This window comes from Odontesthes bonariensis, chromosome 7, assembly GCF_027942865.1.
Source record: "Odontesthes bonariensis isolate fOdoBon6 chromosome 7, fOdoBon6.hap1, whole genome shotgun sequence".
Classification (NCBI taxonomy): Eukaryota; Metazoa; Chordata; class Actinopteri; order Atheriniformes; family Atherinopsidae; genus Odontesthes; species Odontesthes bonariensis.
In genome coordinates this window covers 8513634-8530682 of record NC_134512.1, presented here as the reverse complement: position 1 = coordinate 8530682, position 17049 = coordinate 8513634, and the positions used below count along the sequence as shown (strand labels likewise).

The window sequence follows — 17049 nt, the reverse complement described above, 5'->3', positions numbered from 1 at the left end:
GGCTAGAATGAGTTTTAATATTACGATTGGCCTGTCTCCTATGCCCTTCGGGGGTCTGAGTTGGAAAAACTGCGCTATGTAACTTTGCTGGACCGGAAGTACTTCGACTTGCTTTCTGGCACACCTACCGCAAAAACAAATAGACCCCTCTCACGCTCCCAGGTACATTTGATTACTCTTACCTTCTCGGTCGACGTAGCTTGCACCTTCTGACTCCTCGCCGGTTCGTCAACAAACGTGAAACGTGAAAGCAAAAGGGTGTTGTATTTACGACAGTGTAACCGTACATTACCTCCAAGCCTGTAGGGGGAGCTCCATAGTGGGCTTTTTGAGAAGTTACATTTTATTGCTTTAAAAACAAGCTGAACAGACTTGTGGATTTATTAAAGGTTTAGTGAAACAATGAAGAATATTTAGTCTTGTAGTGAATATGTGAAAATCTTAAACCTTTGCTTGAAGAAAAATCTTTAAAAAGTCATTTGTACTCACAATTATCATGTAAGCACATTGAGTTGCCTGTGGTATGAAATGCGCTATATAAATAAAGTTTGATTGATTGATTGATTGATTGATATGGCAAAAAGTTTGAGCCTCGGCATTGATTTGGAATTGAAAGACCCTTGCTGACTACCACTGGCAAAATAAAATAGATATAATGTGACAACTTGCCTTTCCTTTTTCATTGCAGGACGTTCTCAAAGAGTGCCAGGAGCAGATCGAGCGTGTGTTGGAGAGCAGCCTACGCGAAGGGCGGCAGCAGCAACAGCAACAGCAGCAAACTCAGAGGGGCCCCAGCGGAAAAGGCCTGGACGAGCTGGATCAGTCCTCCACCCCAACAGACGTCCGCGATGTCAACTTGTGAACCACCGGAGGGCATCATTGCACAGGATTTACAAAAAGAAAAAAAGAAAAAAAAGCATCGTGAAAAAAAACTCAATTTTCTTAAAAGCAGAAAAAAAGAACAAAAGAACAAAAATGTTAAAAACACAAGCCCTTTAAAAGAAAAAGTACAATGCTTGCTAGTTTTTGTAGATCATCTGTTCTTCAAGTCAAAAAAAAAACACCTGGACATGAAATAGATTTTCTATGATGTTCTGGTCTAAAAGCAACAAATTTGATACAAGATTAAGCTTTATGGTGCCTTGGATATACAGAAGGGAAGCCAATCATATTTGCATTCTGCCTTTGATTGTATAGTATGATCTTTAAGTTATATTTTAACCATAGCTTGATAATGACGCTGTTATGGTTGAAGTTGTGGAAACCATTAAGAAACTGCATACACAGGATCACAGCGGGGCTTACGTCTCTTTTTCTCTGTTTAGTTTTATGAGTATTATCACCTTACATTTGTTGCTGGTGTAAGAGAGCACACGTGTTTGAGCTCCTCGACCGTCACAAGGTCCGCATGTTTGTCGGGGAAGAAACGAGGAAGCCGAGAGAACGTTGTGCTAAAAGTCGATGGGTCCCATTTCCAGGCAAAAGCTGGGATGATAATAAATATTAGTAGTGTTAGTAATTACTATTATTAATGTTATCATTGGACATATTTTGGAACTGAGTGGTAGATCAATAAGCTCCTTTTGTCAGGCTGCTTGTATGTGTGGATGCAGTGTGCCAGCACATATGTGTTTGTGTGCATAGTTGCATTCCTGCGTGTGCATGTAGAAGGCATGCTTGATAATTAGTCTGTGTGTGTTCCGTATGTGTGTGGTGTGAATGTTACATGTGAGCCTGTATCTAAATTAGCAGTGTGCATTGTATGGCGCGAGGCACTTGAGCAAAGTCGTAGACTTACAGTTCTATTTTAAATGACAACAGATTAAGTTGAGGTTATACATACTTTGTCCATCCGTATAACAGGGCATCTATGCTATGTTACTGCCTTCATGCATTAAATGGTAAATCATGGTTTATTGCTGGCCAGCAATAAGCAGTTTGGACCATGAATTAGATGGAGAAAGATTTGGCTGAGGAAGATATGGGCAAAGGGATTGTTGTTACAGAGCCCCATATCCGTCTAAGAATGTGTCATCTTAGACTCTGAGATCATGTGAGGTATATTACTGCCATTGTCATGATGAGATATCACAGAAACCTTCATTCTACCTATAATCTTCCTCTTGTTGTTATGATGTGATGTTTCCTCATCTGTGAAAGGCTGCTTTGAGTCCAAGCAGAGGATTAAAGACTTCTCACATGTACAGCATGTATGGTGCATGTGAAAACATGAGAAGATAGTGTTGTGAAGACAGTTTTCTAAGTTGAAACTCCTCTGCATTGTTTAGCAGAGAGGGAGCGGAGTGAGGTGTGGAAAGATTTAGATAGACAGGGACAGCCAAGTAGTCACTGTGGTAGGACAGAGAGGATTTTAGTGTTGCAGGAGCATGCTGCTGTTTAGGAGATGTGGATGATGTTCAGCCAGAGGCTGGAAGATGATAAACAAAAGACACCCAAAAGCCTCAAAATTAAACTTTGATGTCTGCATTTTAGAGTGGAATCAACTTTAAGTTCTTCTAATGGATGTCTACAATTACATTATTAGGTGAGCAAATATGTTCTGGGTTTCCATTTATGTGGAAATGACATGAGGAACACAACAAAGACTGCACGCTGCCAGATCTTGCAAGGATCAACTTTTTTGGGGGGGAGGGATTAGAGGAGTATGTGGATAGAGGATGATAATATACTGTCAATGCATCTGGAGTCCCACATAGGGTTGTTTTCAGCTCCCCTATATGATTTCAATGTCAAAGCACTTTGAGAACATGCTCCCCAGGAGATGAGTAAAATGAAATGCGTTGGGTGGTGATTTCAGTTGAATGGATGTTTTCTTTCATTTATTTTTTTTTTTTTTCCTCATTAGCCTTTTCTTTGGTTTACTTTGTAGGGCTGGTTTCCCAAACGTCAGACATACCCTTGTCAAGCAAGATTTAAAAGGCTTTCCAAAACTTAAAACGAGAGGACATTCCAATCCAAAAGTACATTCCTGTTCAAGCAAATTGCAAGTTCGTGGGGGGAGAAATTGGACAGATGGAAAAAATATATATACAGTTATGAATTGGAAAGTGGCTTCTCACAGAGCTCCGATCCACGGGGCCTATCATATTTCCTTTTCCACTGTCAAGAAATGAAATATTTGTTTTTACTTGAATTTTTTTCTTTTTATTTATCTGCATCACAGCCACAGAGAGCCACAAAAGGCAGCGATGAGCTATAAGACAGGGTGGTTGTAACATCCAGTATTTGCACATGTTCTGCAAAGGGCAATGATGTTAACAATGTTGGAACCCCCGCGCAGCCATTATTTAAAACCACCTAAACTGACATGTGTCGCAGTGATTGGTCAGTTTTTTATGGTGCTGGCTTGTGCAGGTCCGATTCAGGCAGACTGTCTGTCAGTGAATACATCTGTCCCCAGTGAGCAGTATGTGACTTTGCTGAATGTATGTTTATCAGTCTGAAGAAAACAATGTGTGGATCTGATGTTTTTCAGTGAAACTGAACGATTCAATGACATGTTTGCCAAAACGTGCCTCTTCAAATATCTGGTATGACCCTTTCATTTCGCCTCTGTTTGCCTGATGTAAGCTCTCTCCCAAACTTAATGGTTGTGATTTTCTTTCCTGCAATTTACTGTTGCATGTGTTTTATATTGACACCACAGTTCAGTTTGTGTTTGATATATATTTTGGGGGTGACCAGATCCGCAAAAGGGTTTTTCTAAGATTTAGAGATACTGTATTCCAAAGTGAAGAGAGGACCGAGGAGGTGTGAAGACATCAACAAAAAAAAAGTGTCAATATTTTATTGTCTTTTTGCGCTGCTAAAAGCTATGAATTTGTTTCATTTATACAAAAAAAATAACATTACCTAGTCGTGATGTGTCACTTGTGTGCTGCTATTTTATAAACATTTGTATTATAATATAATTATTTTACTCCTTAAGAGATACATCCAGAAAAACAAAGTAGATAGTGATAGAAGAACATGAAATGAGTATTCGACTGGAAATGATCTTTGTACAGTTAGATAGCATGTTTCATTTCCCTTTTTTGTTATCTATTTTTGCTGTCCTTCTTCAGTCACATTCTGCATCAGTGGTATTTCCCATACCTCAGGATTACTGGACAAAATAAAACACAAACTCGCCTATACCTCTGCAGTGAGGAAGCCTGGAACGGAGGAGAAAAGAATACATTTGGCGTGAGGGGAAGCAACAGATTAGCCTTTTTGTGGATGATTCCCACTGTTTTAGTGGGGCAAGAACTTGCTCAGTGAGATGGAAAGCAGGAAATATGCAAGGCTTCCACTTGGACTTTACCTATAATGGAGGAGGAGAGGGGGGGGTATAATTTCATTGTCTCCACTGTAACATTTTCTTTGAGGTGTTTATGCTGCAGATTATGTTCGTGTTGGTGCTACGTCTGACTTGCTAAGTGCTAGAGAGGGAAAAACAATATTCCCGTGATGGCCAAAGTACAGTTCTTGCTTTATTCAACCATGATCACGTAGAATGTCAGTAAATATGGATTCTGTATGTGAGAAAGACATGTTTTGAACTAAAACTTTGTGTTTGTGCACCATTGGAATTGCCACACCCGTCACGTCCAGTCATAAATATTCTGATATCTGGAAGTTTCAATGGTGCAGATTTCCCCTCGAGCCCCCCCCCCGCTCTCCTTCTACTATAACTCATATCGTGTACCTCAAATGTCTGTTGCACAACCTCTGTTCAATAAACGTCTGCTTTAAAGGGTGTGACACCACATCAGCTCACTATTTCCCACGCCTGTTTTCCTTTTCAGCTGTGCCTGAGTGTCTTATGATCAATAGATTAGTTTGGATGCATGAATTCATGTGTGTGTGAGTGAGTCAGCTGATAGAACAGAGTTGAGGAGTATCACTAAATCACCAGAAAGGTTCACAAAGCAACCATGACAAACGTGGGACAATATGCGTTTGTCTGGACAGAATTTAAAACTATTTCCTCCAGATGTGTAAGTGAGGTATAAGGTATTGATTCTTTAAACCTTAGTCTAATAAATCATATAATCATAATGTTACTTCCAGCTCTCTGTGAAAAAATCTTGATTTTCCAATGGTGAAAACCTCCAGCTGTGATATGACTCTGAGAAAGCCACTCTTTGCTCGATATAACAGTATGACTGAGTATAATTTCACATTTTCAAAACTTTACAGAAATCTGGTTTAATAAGTTTGCAAAATGAACATGTAGCATCATATTAAATATAATTTATTACACTGCTGCCATCACTTAAAGTGACTCTGATTGACTCCAAATAAAGCTCAACTGTTCCTGGGATTATCCAGAAAACTTCTGAGTTGCCTTCAACTGCAAAAGCCGTGGTTCACGGTTTAAGTATTGATCAGGAAATGGATGCAAATTAACATCAATGAGAATGTGAGGAGAGGTACTTGTCAGTAAGGCTGCTAAGAGGCAAGGGCAACAACAAGAAGGATCTGCAGTCCACATGTGACAACAATCCGCTGAACTCTTTGTCCGTCTGGGCTGTCGGCAGTGGGGTGAGGTAAGAAGAAAAGTAAAGAAACCACGACTACATTTTTCAAATAACCGTGTGAAAAAGTGAGTAATGTTATGATGATACAGAGCTTTGACTTTATAGCCACAACTTCATAACGTATGTTTTGTGCCATCATAAAAACACAGCAAATCACTAAAAAAGCATGCTACCAACAGTGGATAGTTGTGGTGGCAACATTAAGCTTCAGGGCTACTTTTCTTCAACTGGAACCGGAGTTCTAGCTAAGTTACAGGAACTAATATCTGGCTCAGGTATCTGTGATTATTCATACCATTAAATTGTGCCTGAAAGATCAAGGTTCTGACAGAGTTCAGCCAGATTCTGGACGTGAATCTTTTTGAAAACGCATGCACAGGAGATGCTTTTGGCAATTCGACCCCATAATTCTCATAGTATTTCCTTTCCTTTCCTTGGGTCACCTATAATAATCTTAGTGTGGTCCTGGGACATTATTTGCTCCAATTTGATTGCACTTAACAATTTGCTCTCTATTTTACATATTAGAACTTCTACACATCTTCAAAATATGTTTATATTAAGATTAGCAATGAGAGATGACTTTCCATGTGGTCTCACACTGTTAAAACCATGTGTTGGATATTTTTCATACATATAGCAACAGGGAAAAGGACACTATTATGTATTTCATGGGTTTTAATCATCATGGGGCATGCACCTCCAAACTTCATAATACTGCTAACTTCTTGGTTAGCAGTGAGGCTTTTCCCTTTAAGGGACATCTTAGTTGAAGCAGCTGGAGGACTGATGTCCTTTGAAATTACTTGTCAATTCGACGACAGGTCGACAGAAGCACTGCCACTGTGCGTCTCAGCGTCTGAGACCCGCCACTGGACGCCCTCCTCAGAGCTGCTTTGCCCACCAGTGGCTCATTAATGCGCCTGTATTCCGTCCTAAACTGCCACGGCATGAGAAGGCTCACGTTTGGGCTAACCCTTGTTCGACAGTAAGTCTATTTGACGTTGTTATTTAATGTCATGCTGTGAAACAGTCATTTCCCCAGCCTGCTCCTCAAATATGCCGTGTCGCCCCGTGGACCTTAGCGTTAGTTTGAAGCTCATAAATGTGCGTTTGGAACGGTTAAAGGTAGCCTAGCTAGCAGGTGCCATATCCTGTATCGCACGTTAATGACAGTTAAAGACACATGACAGTGTTTATTTTTAACGTGGTTGGATTATTAACACCAGCTCACACCAGTAGTTCTGCTCTATGGTGACTGCAGAGAAGAGCAGCTGATCCATGACCTTTATTCAACACTCTGGTCCACTTTATGGTGCTTAGTGCGTCCTCGTCGGTGGACACTGCAGTCCCTCATAGTGACCACAAGAGGGCAGCGTTGAGGGCGCTCTACTTATGTAAATCAGCTATTTTTAGTAGTTTAGTTGATATTTATAGAGTTTTATAGTATCACTTCGGTTTTGCATTGCACTGCAATTATGAATAATAGCAATAGTTTTATTGGACTTATTCAGTCAGTTATAAAGTAATAAATTGGATGATTGTTTGGTTTTTTAATTTTTTTTTATTTGTACATTGCATGTTTTTTGGGTTTTTGTATTGTTGGTCTGGCAAAAAGTCAAAGTTTTTGATCACCCTGAGCTGTGGGGGAGAAGGAAAACTCTATGTTACTATAAGAATAAATCAATTTAAAGAAGAAGATATGAATCATCAGAGCGTACAGTAAATCAGAAGCTAATGTTTCAGAAAAGAGGAGTGCAAAACATTTTAAATGAAGTAATAATTTGGTTATATGAAAAGTCCTTTTTGGAGCTCGTTGGAGTTTCCTTAAATGTTTTGTGTGTGTGTGGTTTGTTTTCAGTGTTGTTGTGTTGTTAATATTTAGTTGTATTTTCTGACAAATTTCATGTGTATGCATGACCAATAAATCTGATCTTAATCTTAAAATGCAATGTTTTTTGTTTCGTGAGAGTTGGTTGTTTTCAGTTTTGCTTTCCGTTGTGGTTCATGTTCTGCACTTTTGGAGCCACTTTGAGACTCAAAACAAATTGATCAAATGAATTAGTGATAAACACGGACGCTGTGGAAAATAAATTAAACGCAGCCACAGTGGATCTCAAGCATCTCCTCTGGGTGAAATTTTCTGAGTGAAACAGTTTTCCAAGTAAAAAAAAAAAAAAAGAACAAAAACAAGTTATGTTACATAATCTTCATAGTTTCGATTAACTTTTTATATAAAGAGCTTGATAAAAACTAACTTTATTGTTTCCACGTGTCTTTTTCAAGATTTGATGGTTGACTGGTCGTCTTATAATCTTGTTGAGGACATTTCTGCTGTGGTTTAATGGCACATAAGTGGAGAATTGGCAGCGCCAGCTGTTCCTGATGAGACTCTAAACTTATAACATTGACATCGATATAGATTTAAGTGCAAAGCCGAGCTCTGAAGCACCACTGTGGGTTTTTAACTGAAAGACAAAGGAGAGTCCAGTAACTTGGAGGGGAACTGTGGGATTTAAAGTGGCCGAAACCACAAATGATTAAACTTTTAATGTTATTTCCAGTACATCGGTGTTAACAAATAATTTATTTTCTGTAGTGGGGAAACGCAGTACAACAAAGAGGGACTGTTGCAAGGTAGGGTATGATTGAACATATCTGTCCTAACAGAATAAAGACGTTCACATTTTGCATTCATTCATATTCATCTTTCTGCCCTGTTCTCTGTTATTTTTTACGCTCTCACCATGTCTCTCCATCCATCCAGGCCAGGCTATAGATTCGGCTTTGTCTGAGACGGGGCTGCTGCAGGCTGACGCTGCGGGATGCTACCTGAGAGACGTCAACTTCAGCAACGTGTTCGTCAGCGATATGCTGCGGGCCCGTCAGGTGAGGAGATTCACGCTCACTGTGGGGCTAAACTGTGAATCCCAAAGAAGAAAAGTCAATGAAAGCACAGCAGGAATAATTTTAGTTTGACTTTTTTTCCTTTCAAAGGAAAAGCATTACATTGTTTCATTGCTTGATGTCACTTTTGTTTGCAGAAAGTGTCCGAGTACCATAGAAAACAAACTCCCAATGTTTAAATCAACTTTGGATATTTAAGAACTGAACTTCCCCTTTATAATGATTAAATTAGGTTCTTGTTTTTCCTCCAGACTGCCGACAAGATAATGAAACACAACAGCAGTTGTTCGGCTCTGCAAATGGTGTGCGACCCTCTACTTAAAGAGAAAGTGAGCGACACAAAGTGTTTCCTCATGTTGAAAGTATCTTCTCGATGAAGCATTTACCTGCAATATGATTCAACCTGACGGAGACGTTTAATTAAGGCGTTTTTTTCTCAGAGCTTTGGGATTGCTGAGGGGAGACGGGTTCAGGACTTTAAAGAGATGGCCAAGGCAGCGGGGGAGTCGTTTCCAGACTTCACCCCTCCAGAGGGGGAGACTCAGGAGCAGGTGAGGCTGGGGTTGTCGAAGTATATCTCTGATATTTTACCATGAAGCTGGGTATTATTCATTTCTTTTTACTTTCATCCTTCCTGGTTATTTTGTGTTTGCTGTCATTTTCCTTTTGGAATCTTAAACCAAGGGATCATTTATTTGTTTCATGACATAATTATTATTATTATTATTGAGCTTGGTTCTAAAACAATGGTCATTATGCTGCAGGGAGCAATGAAAGCCATCATTATATCTATTTGTTCTTGCTGCTTCATGTTCATATTTTCTCGAACAAGGCCAGTGATGAATTGTTGCATTTACTCAGTTGATATTTATGTATCGATTGAGCAGCAATTCATCTTCACATTGAAAGATCTACTTGTCCCTGTTTGAACTAAAGAATGTTGTCTTCTTTGGTACACGTGTTAAATTTAAATCTAGTTAATTAGTGACCAAACTCCGTCTCGTGGTGTGATCGTCTCGTGATTGTGGCTGCATCTTTGTCAGCATTACCAAAAATATGTTGAAAAGAGGCTTCAAACAAGCGGAGGATGAACATTTTCAATGATCAAGACAACTTAATTGAGAGTTTGTTCATTAAAAACAAGACAAAGCAATGGAGGAATGCTATAAAACAGTTAATGGAAAATATGATCAAATAAAAATGATAATAAAGAAAAGAAAAAAGGTCAATTTAGGTGTTGGTCTTTGACAAGAATATGGTTTAATAGGAGATTTAAAAGTCCTAATTGACTGATTTCTCTTAAATAGCTTGTTTTGCAGTTTAATAAGTCTCTTAAACAGCTGAATGTCCTCTTTCCGAGGATCTCAGTCTTCACAAAGGCTCACGTGGAACCAAACTGTCTGAAAAATAAGACGTGAGAGGCAACAAGGGGCTTTGAAAGTCAGGATTAAGATTTAGAGATCAATTCTAAAGCATACAGGTAGTAAAACTGTGTCATGGCAGTTTCCAGCATGTTAGTCATCTGCTTCTTTATGCTCCAGCTCCACTCATTATTTAAAGAATAAAAGGAGTTGTCTGTGAATCCATCTGCACAGATGACAAATCTAAAAGCACAGCTTGTAAACCAAGAAAGCATCTTTTTTTCTTCTTCTTCTGCTGACCCAGCACCAGCTCTGCAACATACTGTTGTTAAACTTTGATTTTATTCAACTGTGAAGCTTTAACTATCAGCTGATCCTGCACAGGTTAATGAGGCACAATCTGCTGTCTAAGACAAAGTAGGGACAAGTATCAAGAGTCAAGTTGACTGAAATCAAATAATGTCATCTGTGTTACACTTGCCAAAGACAATTTATATTAGGAGTTACTGATAAGTGGTGGGATGTGGGAAGTCTTTTGAGCCTCCCGACTGTCTTCCCCTTTAACTCGATAAGCATTGGTCTTAAAGCAAATTTATGGTCATACTTTATAGACATCTGGCATATAGACAGATATATATAAACACTGGTCAGAGTTCTTAAAGGCACCCTTATGGTAGTTTCTGCTGAACTGGGTGTCTCCAAGACGCATTTAGCTGTGATGACAAACATGAACATGACTCATGAACAATATAAGCCGTTGTGTCACGGCTGGGAGCAAAACAAAGAAACAAAAAGGAAAATTAAGCATTATAAACGACATCGGCTTTGGTGTACGTATAGCTGTTTTAGGTGAGTACTGGAGCATTTCAGACAGTTTCTTCAGCAATGTTGCCAACTGAATATCTAACTATTAATATTTGGCTAATATTTTGGGGTTTTAGTTTCTATTTATGTCTGTTTAAAGTTGGAAATTTAAGGGTGGCTGCCTGAAAACCTTGGCCAAGCTTCATTACTTTGTAGAAGATCCCACGCTAAGAAAAACTTTCTCCAATTAACTAAGATCAACTTCGTATTGAAGGCCAGCTGAAGATCTTGCTCTGATCTTTTGAATATATGACACCAGATATACTAATGTAATGTCCATTTGCTGCCACTAGGTGGCAGAAACTCTCAGTTCCTCAGTCCACTGGCTCTTTTAGGATGAAACCTTTATGTCGTGACCTCTTTGCATCCACATGATTGTATTCCTTATGCAGTTCCAGAGTACATGCAGTGGATCAGGGATCAAAGTACATGTCCCTCTACTGTCAAACAACTGCAGAGTGTTCGTCACTACCTCGATTAAAAAGTCACCACTGAAGTTTTTGTGGGAGGACACCGTGGGGGAAGGGGTTAGAGCTGGAGGTAAAGATGTTCTATTTCAAAAAACTCTGTCAGAACTCATCCATTAGATCCTGGCTTGGATGTTAACTCTGCTCAAACCGTGTATGTGACCGGCACATAATGATGATGATGATGATGATGATGATGATGATGTACTAAAACAGATTGGACGGAAGCACAAAGATGCCCCTGCCTGCTTTTCTAAACAAGTTAGAGGTTTCTGCGTCACAATGACGTGTGTTTTTATTCGTAAAGGCTGTGCTGTACTGTTTTGATTACAGCAACCTTTGACTTTCATCCTTACACAGCATGATAGTGCAGAAAAAGAAGCAGGGAGCATTTTATAACAGGTCTGTGCTCTGTTCAGGTGAAGGAGCGGGTCAAAACATTTTTGGAGAAAATGCTTCAGCACACTGGCTCCGAACATTGGCATGACAGAGGGCAGGATGGCACCGCCGTACCTGCGCCACCGGAGTCGTCTCCTGTGGAGGGGATGGCAGATGACGGGGTCAGGGGCATCCCGGTCCATGTTCTGGTTGTCACCCATGGAGCCTACATGCGTGTGGCCATGCGCTACTTTGTCGAGGAGTTGCACTGCTGCTTACCTCAGGGTTGTGACGAGGCGCATATGTTCTCTTTAAGTCCTAACACAGGCCTGTGTCGGTTTATATTAAGCATTACGAAAGAAGGCAGCAGGTTCATATTGTCAGGAATTCGTTGTGTATTTATCCACAGGAGGGACCATATGAAACAGTAGGAGCAAAGGGGAGAGGAGAGCTTGAGGGGTGTGCAGGGGACGAGCTAGTTGGAAATTCACAATTTTGATTATTAGAATTGTTTTCACCAATTATATATAGATATAGATATATATATATAGAAAGTAAAAGAAAGTCATGCCATGTTGCATGAGGGATCATCCAGTGACGATCACACCTTTACCTGCTGCCGTTAGCTTTTGTTTGGCTAAAAGCCGTCAAATCTAAAAGAAAAGGGTAGACTGGAGAGGAAAGAGATAAGAAGCCTTACAAGAACTGAGATAAATTCTTTAAAAGAAAAACAAGCATTCATGCACTGGACTGGTTGCACAACACTGACCCTCTGCTAACCTAAAACTCTCTTCAGTGTTCTGCCGACTTTTGAATCACTTAAATTACACTGTAAAAATTGGGTAGTTTATAAAGAAATCTTTCTTTTCTTTAAAGAAAACTTTAAACTTAATTTGACATTTCAATTACTTCAGCTTTTATTAAATGTATTAAACAAGTAAACAAAAATTACACAGAAATGTATGGAAAACCATAATTAAAAGGTAATGCTGCCCCAAAATGTTTAGTAAATGTAAATCATGTGGAAAATTCACCTGGGGTACATTTATTAAATGTCCCAAACGGACTGATGGGAACTTTTTAAGTAATTGGGAAAAAGAATTCTGGATTCACTGAATAAAATGTTGTACAAAAACTCATATTTGACCAAATCGTTGCTAAATTCAGTGCTTTATCGTAGAGAAATGTTTGGCTCAAGTGCAAACGCAAATCAGCAGATGGTGAATATGGACAAAACTGCAGCGATTGCTGAATTTACATTTTCATTTAATAGCAGCGCTCAAGATTTTCCATGTTTTGCTGTTTTGCTACACTTCCTTTGTTGATATGATTCTATTTTTTCAAATTCAGGTCTGCGACACATTACCAAAAAAGTTGGGACGGGGGCTTTTCAGGACTTGTAATGATGTAAAAAGACAAAAAGAAGAAAAACAGTCATTCAAACTTGTTTTCATGATTTATTACATAAGCAGTAAGTCTTTGAGGAGTGAAGGGCAGACGATTTCTCACCAAACGTTTAGAGAGAATGTCCCTTTGCTATTTTTCTCCCTCTTCAGTGTGTAGAATAATTAGACGATTCAAAGAATCTGGGGGGATTTAAGCGCATAAACCGCAAGATCGAAAACCTAAACTGGACCCCCGTGAGCTCTGATCCCACAGACGGCATTTCACCAACAATTCTCATTTGTCATTGGCTAATATAAACACATACAATGCATTCAGTTACATACACAAATGCCTCTTGAAACTTTACTGTGCAAAAAAGAAGCCTTATGGGAACCTTATACAGGGAAAGTGGCACTTCTGTGGGCTTAGAGGCATCTGGGATGGACCATAACGCAGTGGAATATGTTTGATGGTTCGACCAAATGGTATTTAAGATTCTTTTTTTAGAAGAACTGCGAGGGTTTGTGCTTTGAAGCAAAGACCATACATACAAAAGATTCACACATTTCATTCATATTCTGCACACTTTGCAAAGGTATAGCAGTGGAAGAGGAAGGTATACCAAACTGACCGCCTGCAGCCTCGTCCCACACAGAGAATCTACAAAGAATTTTTTAAAGAAAAAATGGAACAGCTCAGTACTGTGTTGCACCTTAAGACGTGTTTGCAGAAATAATGGGACAAATCAACAAATAAAAAAGCTTCATTGCTTTGTGTCTTCAATGCTAGAAAGCCTTGAGGGTTGTGAGGAGGACAGGCAGCATCGCAATGTGGTAAGATTGGTGTGTTTTTAAGACCTGAAATGCAAAAAAAAATGGATTTAGATTAACAAATGAAGTTTTAAGGAAGAAAAAGGTTGGGTCATATTAGGTGTGTGTTATTGGCATTATCTTAAGGCAACACAGTACAGTATATCTATTCATTTCACTGAATTCAGAATACCAGTTTACAGGGGATTTTAAATGCATCTTCATTATTTTTTGCAATGGAAAAATAAGCAGACATGTTTTATATTCAAGCCATCGTGTGATGAGCTCCTTCATTTAACCTCAGCCGGACGGTTTGTGCTGCAGGGAAATGTCGTCATCGCATTGCCGTCTGGCTGTTCATTACTGTAAACGTGGGCGGCATTATGCTCTAAAGAGTTTTTGTTTCTATATTTATCCTCGCAGAGTTCACAGATTTTACGCATGAACACAGAAGTGTTTGTTTTTTTGGAAATCAGTGACTTTGTCATTGTTGGGAATTAACACTTGAGTCAACAAGAGGAGCCGAAGAACGTGTTTGCCTTTTGCTGATTTGCACTTCTCTCTGTGTAAAAGACAATTATTTATAATAGATAAGCACTATTCTTCAGCACCATAATCAAGAGACTCTACAGTATGTGACAGCTGCACTGGAAGAAACATTTGATATATTCGAGCTAACAAAAGACTGAATTCTGTAAAACGAAATGCCTCCAATTGGTGCCTGTGGTAAATGTTGATAAAACTCATTTAAACTGCACTTCTCCTCGTTTGTTCATCTTTGCAAGGTGCATACATTTGTTTTTACATTTAGATTTCTAATCGCCTCAAACCTAAGCTCCACATTTTCATGACATGCATTACTTCATGTAATCTGGTCTAATATTTGCCAGTTACATAAGCAGCTGGGTGTGTGATAACCCTGTGTTTTGTGTGGCCTTTCGATTGCAAGGCGGGCGGTTGCATCTGTAGTTATTTTTCATTTTATGTTTGTCCAGATTACTGTAATCTAAACTTGTCCAGCGTAACAAGAATATTCACATGAGAAGAAAGTAGTTTCATCTCTGTTTTTTTTTTTTTAATGCAAAATGCAGTAATTTGTTTTATTCATGATGTAGTAATCATGGAAAGAAAGCTAAACCTCTGAAGGCTTCTGCTGATATAGTCTTTCCTCGCCAGTGAGACGTTCCTGAGCAGGTCTCAGATGAATGTGCATGTATTTTAACATCAGTACAAACTATTGCATCAGAGTGTCTCCTAAAAATAGAAACAGTATTCCACAGAAAAGTAACCATTTATTTTTTCATATCGGAAATAACACAGCATGAAATATATAAATAACAAACATCAGGCGAGAAAGGAAGTCATTTAACACATTTCAATAAATAAATACTCTTCATTTCTGTGACTATTGGTGTCCGGCACCTGATCATTTTTGAGTGCTTACATATAAACGGATGATTTTCTTTTTTTCTTCTCAGTAACAACACTATGCACGGGTCAGTTTATGCATATTTCATGAACACATTTAAGTGTGAATACTCAGAATTACTGATAGATTACACATCTTTACATATGCAAAACAAACATTTCGTCATCTGGTTCAAAGATTAAAATTTAACAGACAAAAGAGGTTAAAGGACAGCAGGACGCTGGACCAAACTTTTGTCAAATGTTGCTAAACTTATCATTCGTCTTCTATTCAAACAGAGGACCTGTACAGTTTGCTGTGATGTAACAGGGTTGATAAGTACATTTGGAACATTTTATTCAAGGACCTAAAAAGGCTATATCTATTTTCTCAGAAGTTGATAAATATTTGATGCTTTCCTTTCACCAAAAAAAAGAACAAACCACCCTCTTGTTTCATTTTGACACACTTTACATGCGTCTCTACAGCTCTCACTGATACTACAACCTGTTCAGGAGTTACGACTCCCACCGTGCAGTCAGTTTTCACAGCAAACATAAAGACTTTCAGACACTTTTCTTTTAGCAACCTGAAGTCCAGTGTCTTATTCGTGTTCTGCCCGGTCTGCAATGTTAGTCTTGACCGGACTGCCGTGGCCGTTGGGCCGTAAGACCCTCAGAGGGTCGTCACAGGACGTGATGGTTTCTTTAGACACAGCCCCCGTCTGCTCCTGTTCAGGCTGCCCATGATCTGCATCCTTTGCAGAAAGTGAGGGATGTGATTCGGATCTCAAAGGATCAGAGGGGTTCACCTCCTCGTTCCTTCTCCGCCTCTTTATTAAGGGATGCAAGGCTGAGGAGACCTCTGGAGGCTTCTGCTGAGCCACTCGCAGTTCCCCTCCCCCTAGTGTGAGCAGCTGGTTTCCACTTGTAGAGTAAAAGACGTCATGGTGGTGCACCACATCTAACCAAATGCGCTGGAAGAGACAGTCCCATCTGTCTCTTTGGCTCTGTTAAGTAGAAAAAAAGACGAGTCAAAAACCCGTCCTGACTTCCCTGCACCCGTACTGAGACTATGTTCAAGTTAAGTGCATCTAAAAGAAACTCACCGACTTGAACAGCTCTCCCTTGAAGTCCATGCAGAGGAAGCGCTTTCTTCTCAAATCAAATATTGACACAAAGTTGCTTGTAGCTGTTCTTACTGGCAAAATAACTGTAAAATACAAAAAGATTTAAACAAACCGCCAGTAGTTATTGGTTTAATAATGTCATAAGAATTTAGTTTAGTGTGTATGTTTTGAATGCTTTTTGAAGTCTTTTTAATGTTTGCCAGCAAACAAAATGTGCCTCGGACGAATAAGTCGCAAAATGCATTTGTTAGTTCATCAAGAAATGTGTAAAAGATATCTCCAAGCTTCTATTATGTGCAAGTACATTTAGGCATTTCTTTGACAATCTGTGTGGCATTGTCATGTTGCCCTCTGACAGGTCAAATAAACTAAATGGTTAATGTTTGAATTTGTTACTTAAAAAGCTGTTGTTAACTGAAAATTGAACCGCAATGAAAGCATTTTGTTTGTACACAGGCAGACTCACCCAGAAGGCCTCTGTGCATGCCTTTTCTCATTGATCCGTTCAGCTCTAAGTAAAAACGTCCGGTACCGGCAGGCGTATCTGCATCTGTTTCAGTGTTAAAGCGACGCGTCTGATGTTGTTGTAGCTGTGGATCCTGGAGCCCTGGTCTACAATCCACCGTTACAGAAACATGTGCGGTAATAAAGATGAGTGAGAAAAAAGCCGGTTGCATGATCAGCGGGGGTGAAGTGCTCTCCAATAGCTCAAATGCTCAGGATGGTGCATGGGCAGCTACTGGAGGAGGAGAAAGTCCAACAGGGCTATTTAAACAGAGGGTCAATAAACTGGCTAA

The 17049-nt window shown here is 39.4% G+C and overlaps 3 protein-coding genes across 5 annotated transcripts in view; 2 read left to right on the top strand and 1 right to left on the bottom strand.

The window, feature by feature from the left end:
- ccnd2a (cyclin D2, a) overlaps positions 1 to 4782 on the top strand; it is a 172371-nt gene extending 167589 nt beyond the window's left edge. For 2 of the 3 annotated variants that reach the window (XM_075469362.1, XM_075469360.1), the window contains one exon: positions 689 to 945. In XM_075469362.1, the coding sequence (XP_075325477.1) occupies positions 689 to 862 (174 nt within the window). In that variant the 3' untranslated portion in view covers positions 863 to 945. Of the gene's footprint in view, positions 1 to 688 lie in introns of all 3 variants that reach the window. The other variant, XM_075469361.1, reaches the window with a different exon arrangement.
- A 1295-nt stretch (positions 4783 to 6077) lies between these two features.
- tigara (TP53 induced glycolysis regulatory phosphatase a) lies at positions 6078 to 14525 on the top strand. Its single transcript, XM_075469359.1, has 6 exons — positions 6078 to 6531; positions 8143 to 8180; positions 8311 to 8432; positions 8702 to 8779; positions 8891 to 9001; positions 11562 to 14525. The coding sequence occupies exons 1-6, from the start codon at positions 6461 to 6463 to the stop codon at positions 11949 to 11951; spliced, it is 810 nt and encodes a 269-aa protein (XP_075325474.1). The 5' UTR covers positions 6078 to 6460; the 3' UTR covers positions 11952 to 14525.
- Positions 14526 to 15727: 1202 nt separating this feature from the next.
- LOC142384611 (fibroblast growth factor 23-like) lies at positions 15728 to 16929 on the bottom strand. The gene is made up of 3 exons (XM_075470906.1): positions 16719 to 16929; positions 16232 to 16335; positions 15728 to 16132 (listed from the first exon to the last, which is right to left on the bottom strand). The coding sequence occupies exons 1-3, from the start codon at positions 16927 to 16929 to the stop codon at positions 15728 to 15730; spliced, it is 720 nt and encodes a 239-aa protein (XP_075327021.1).
- Positions 16930 to 17049: the final 120 nt, after the last annotated feature.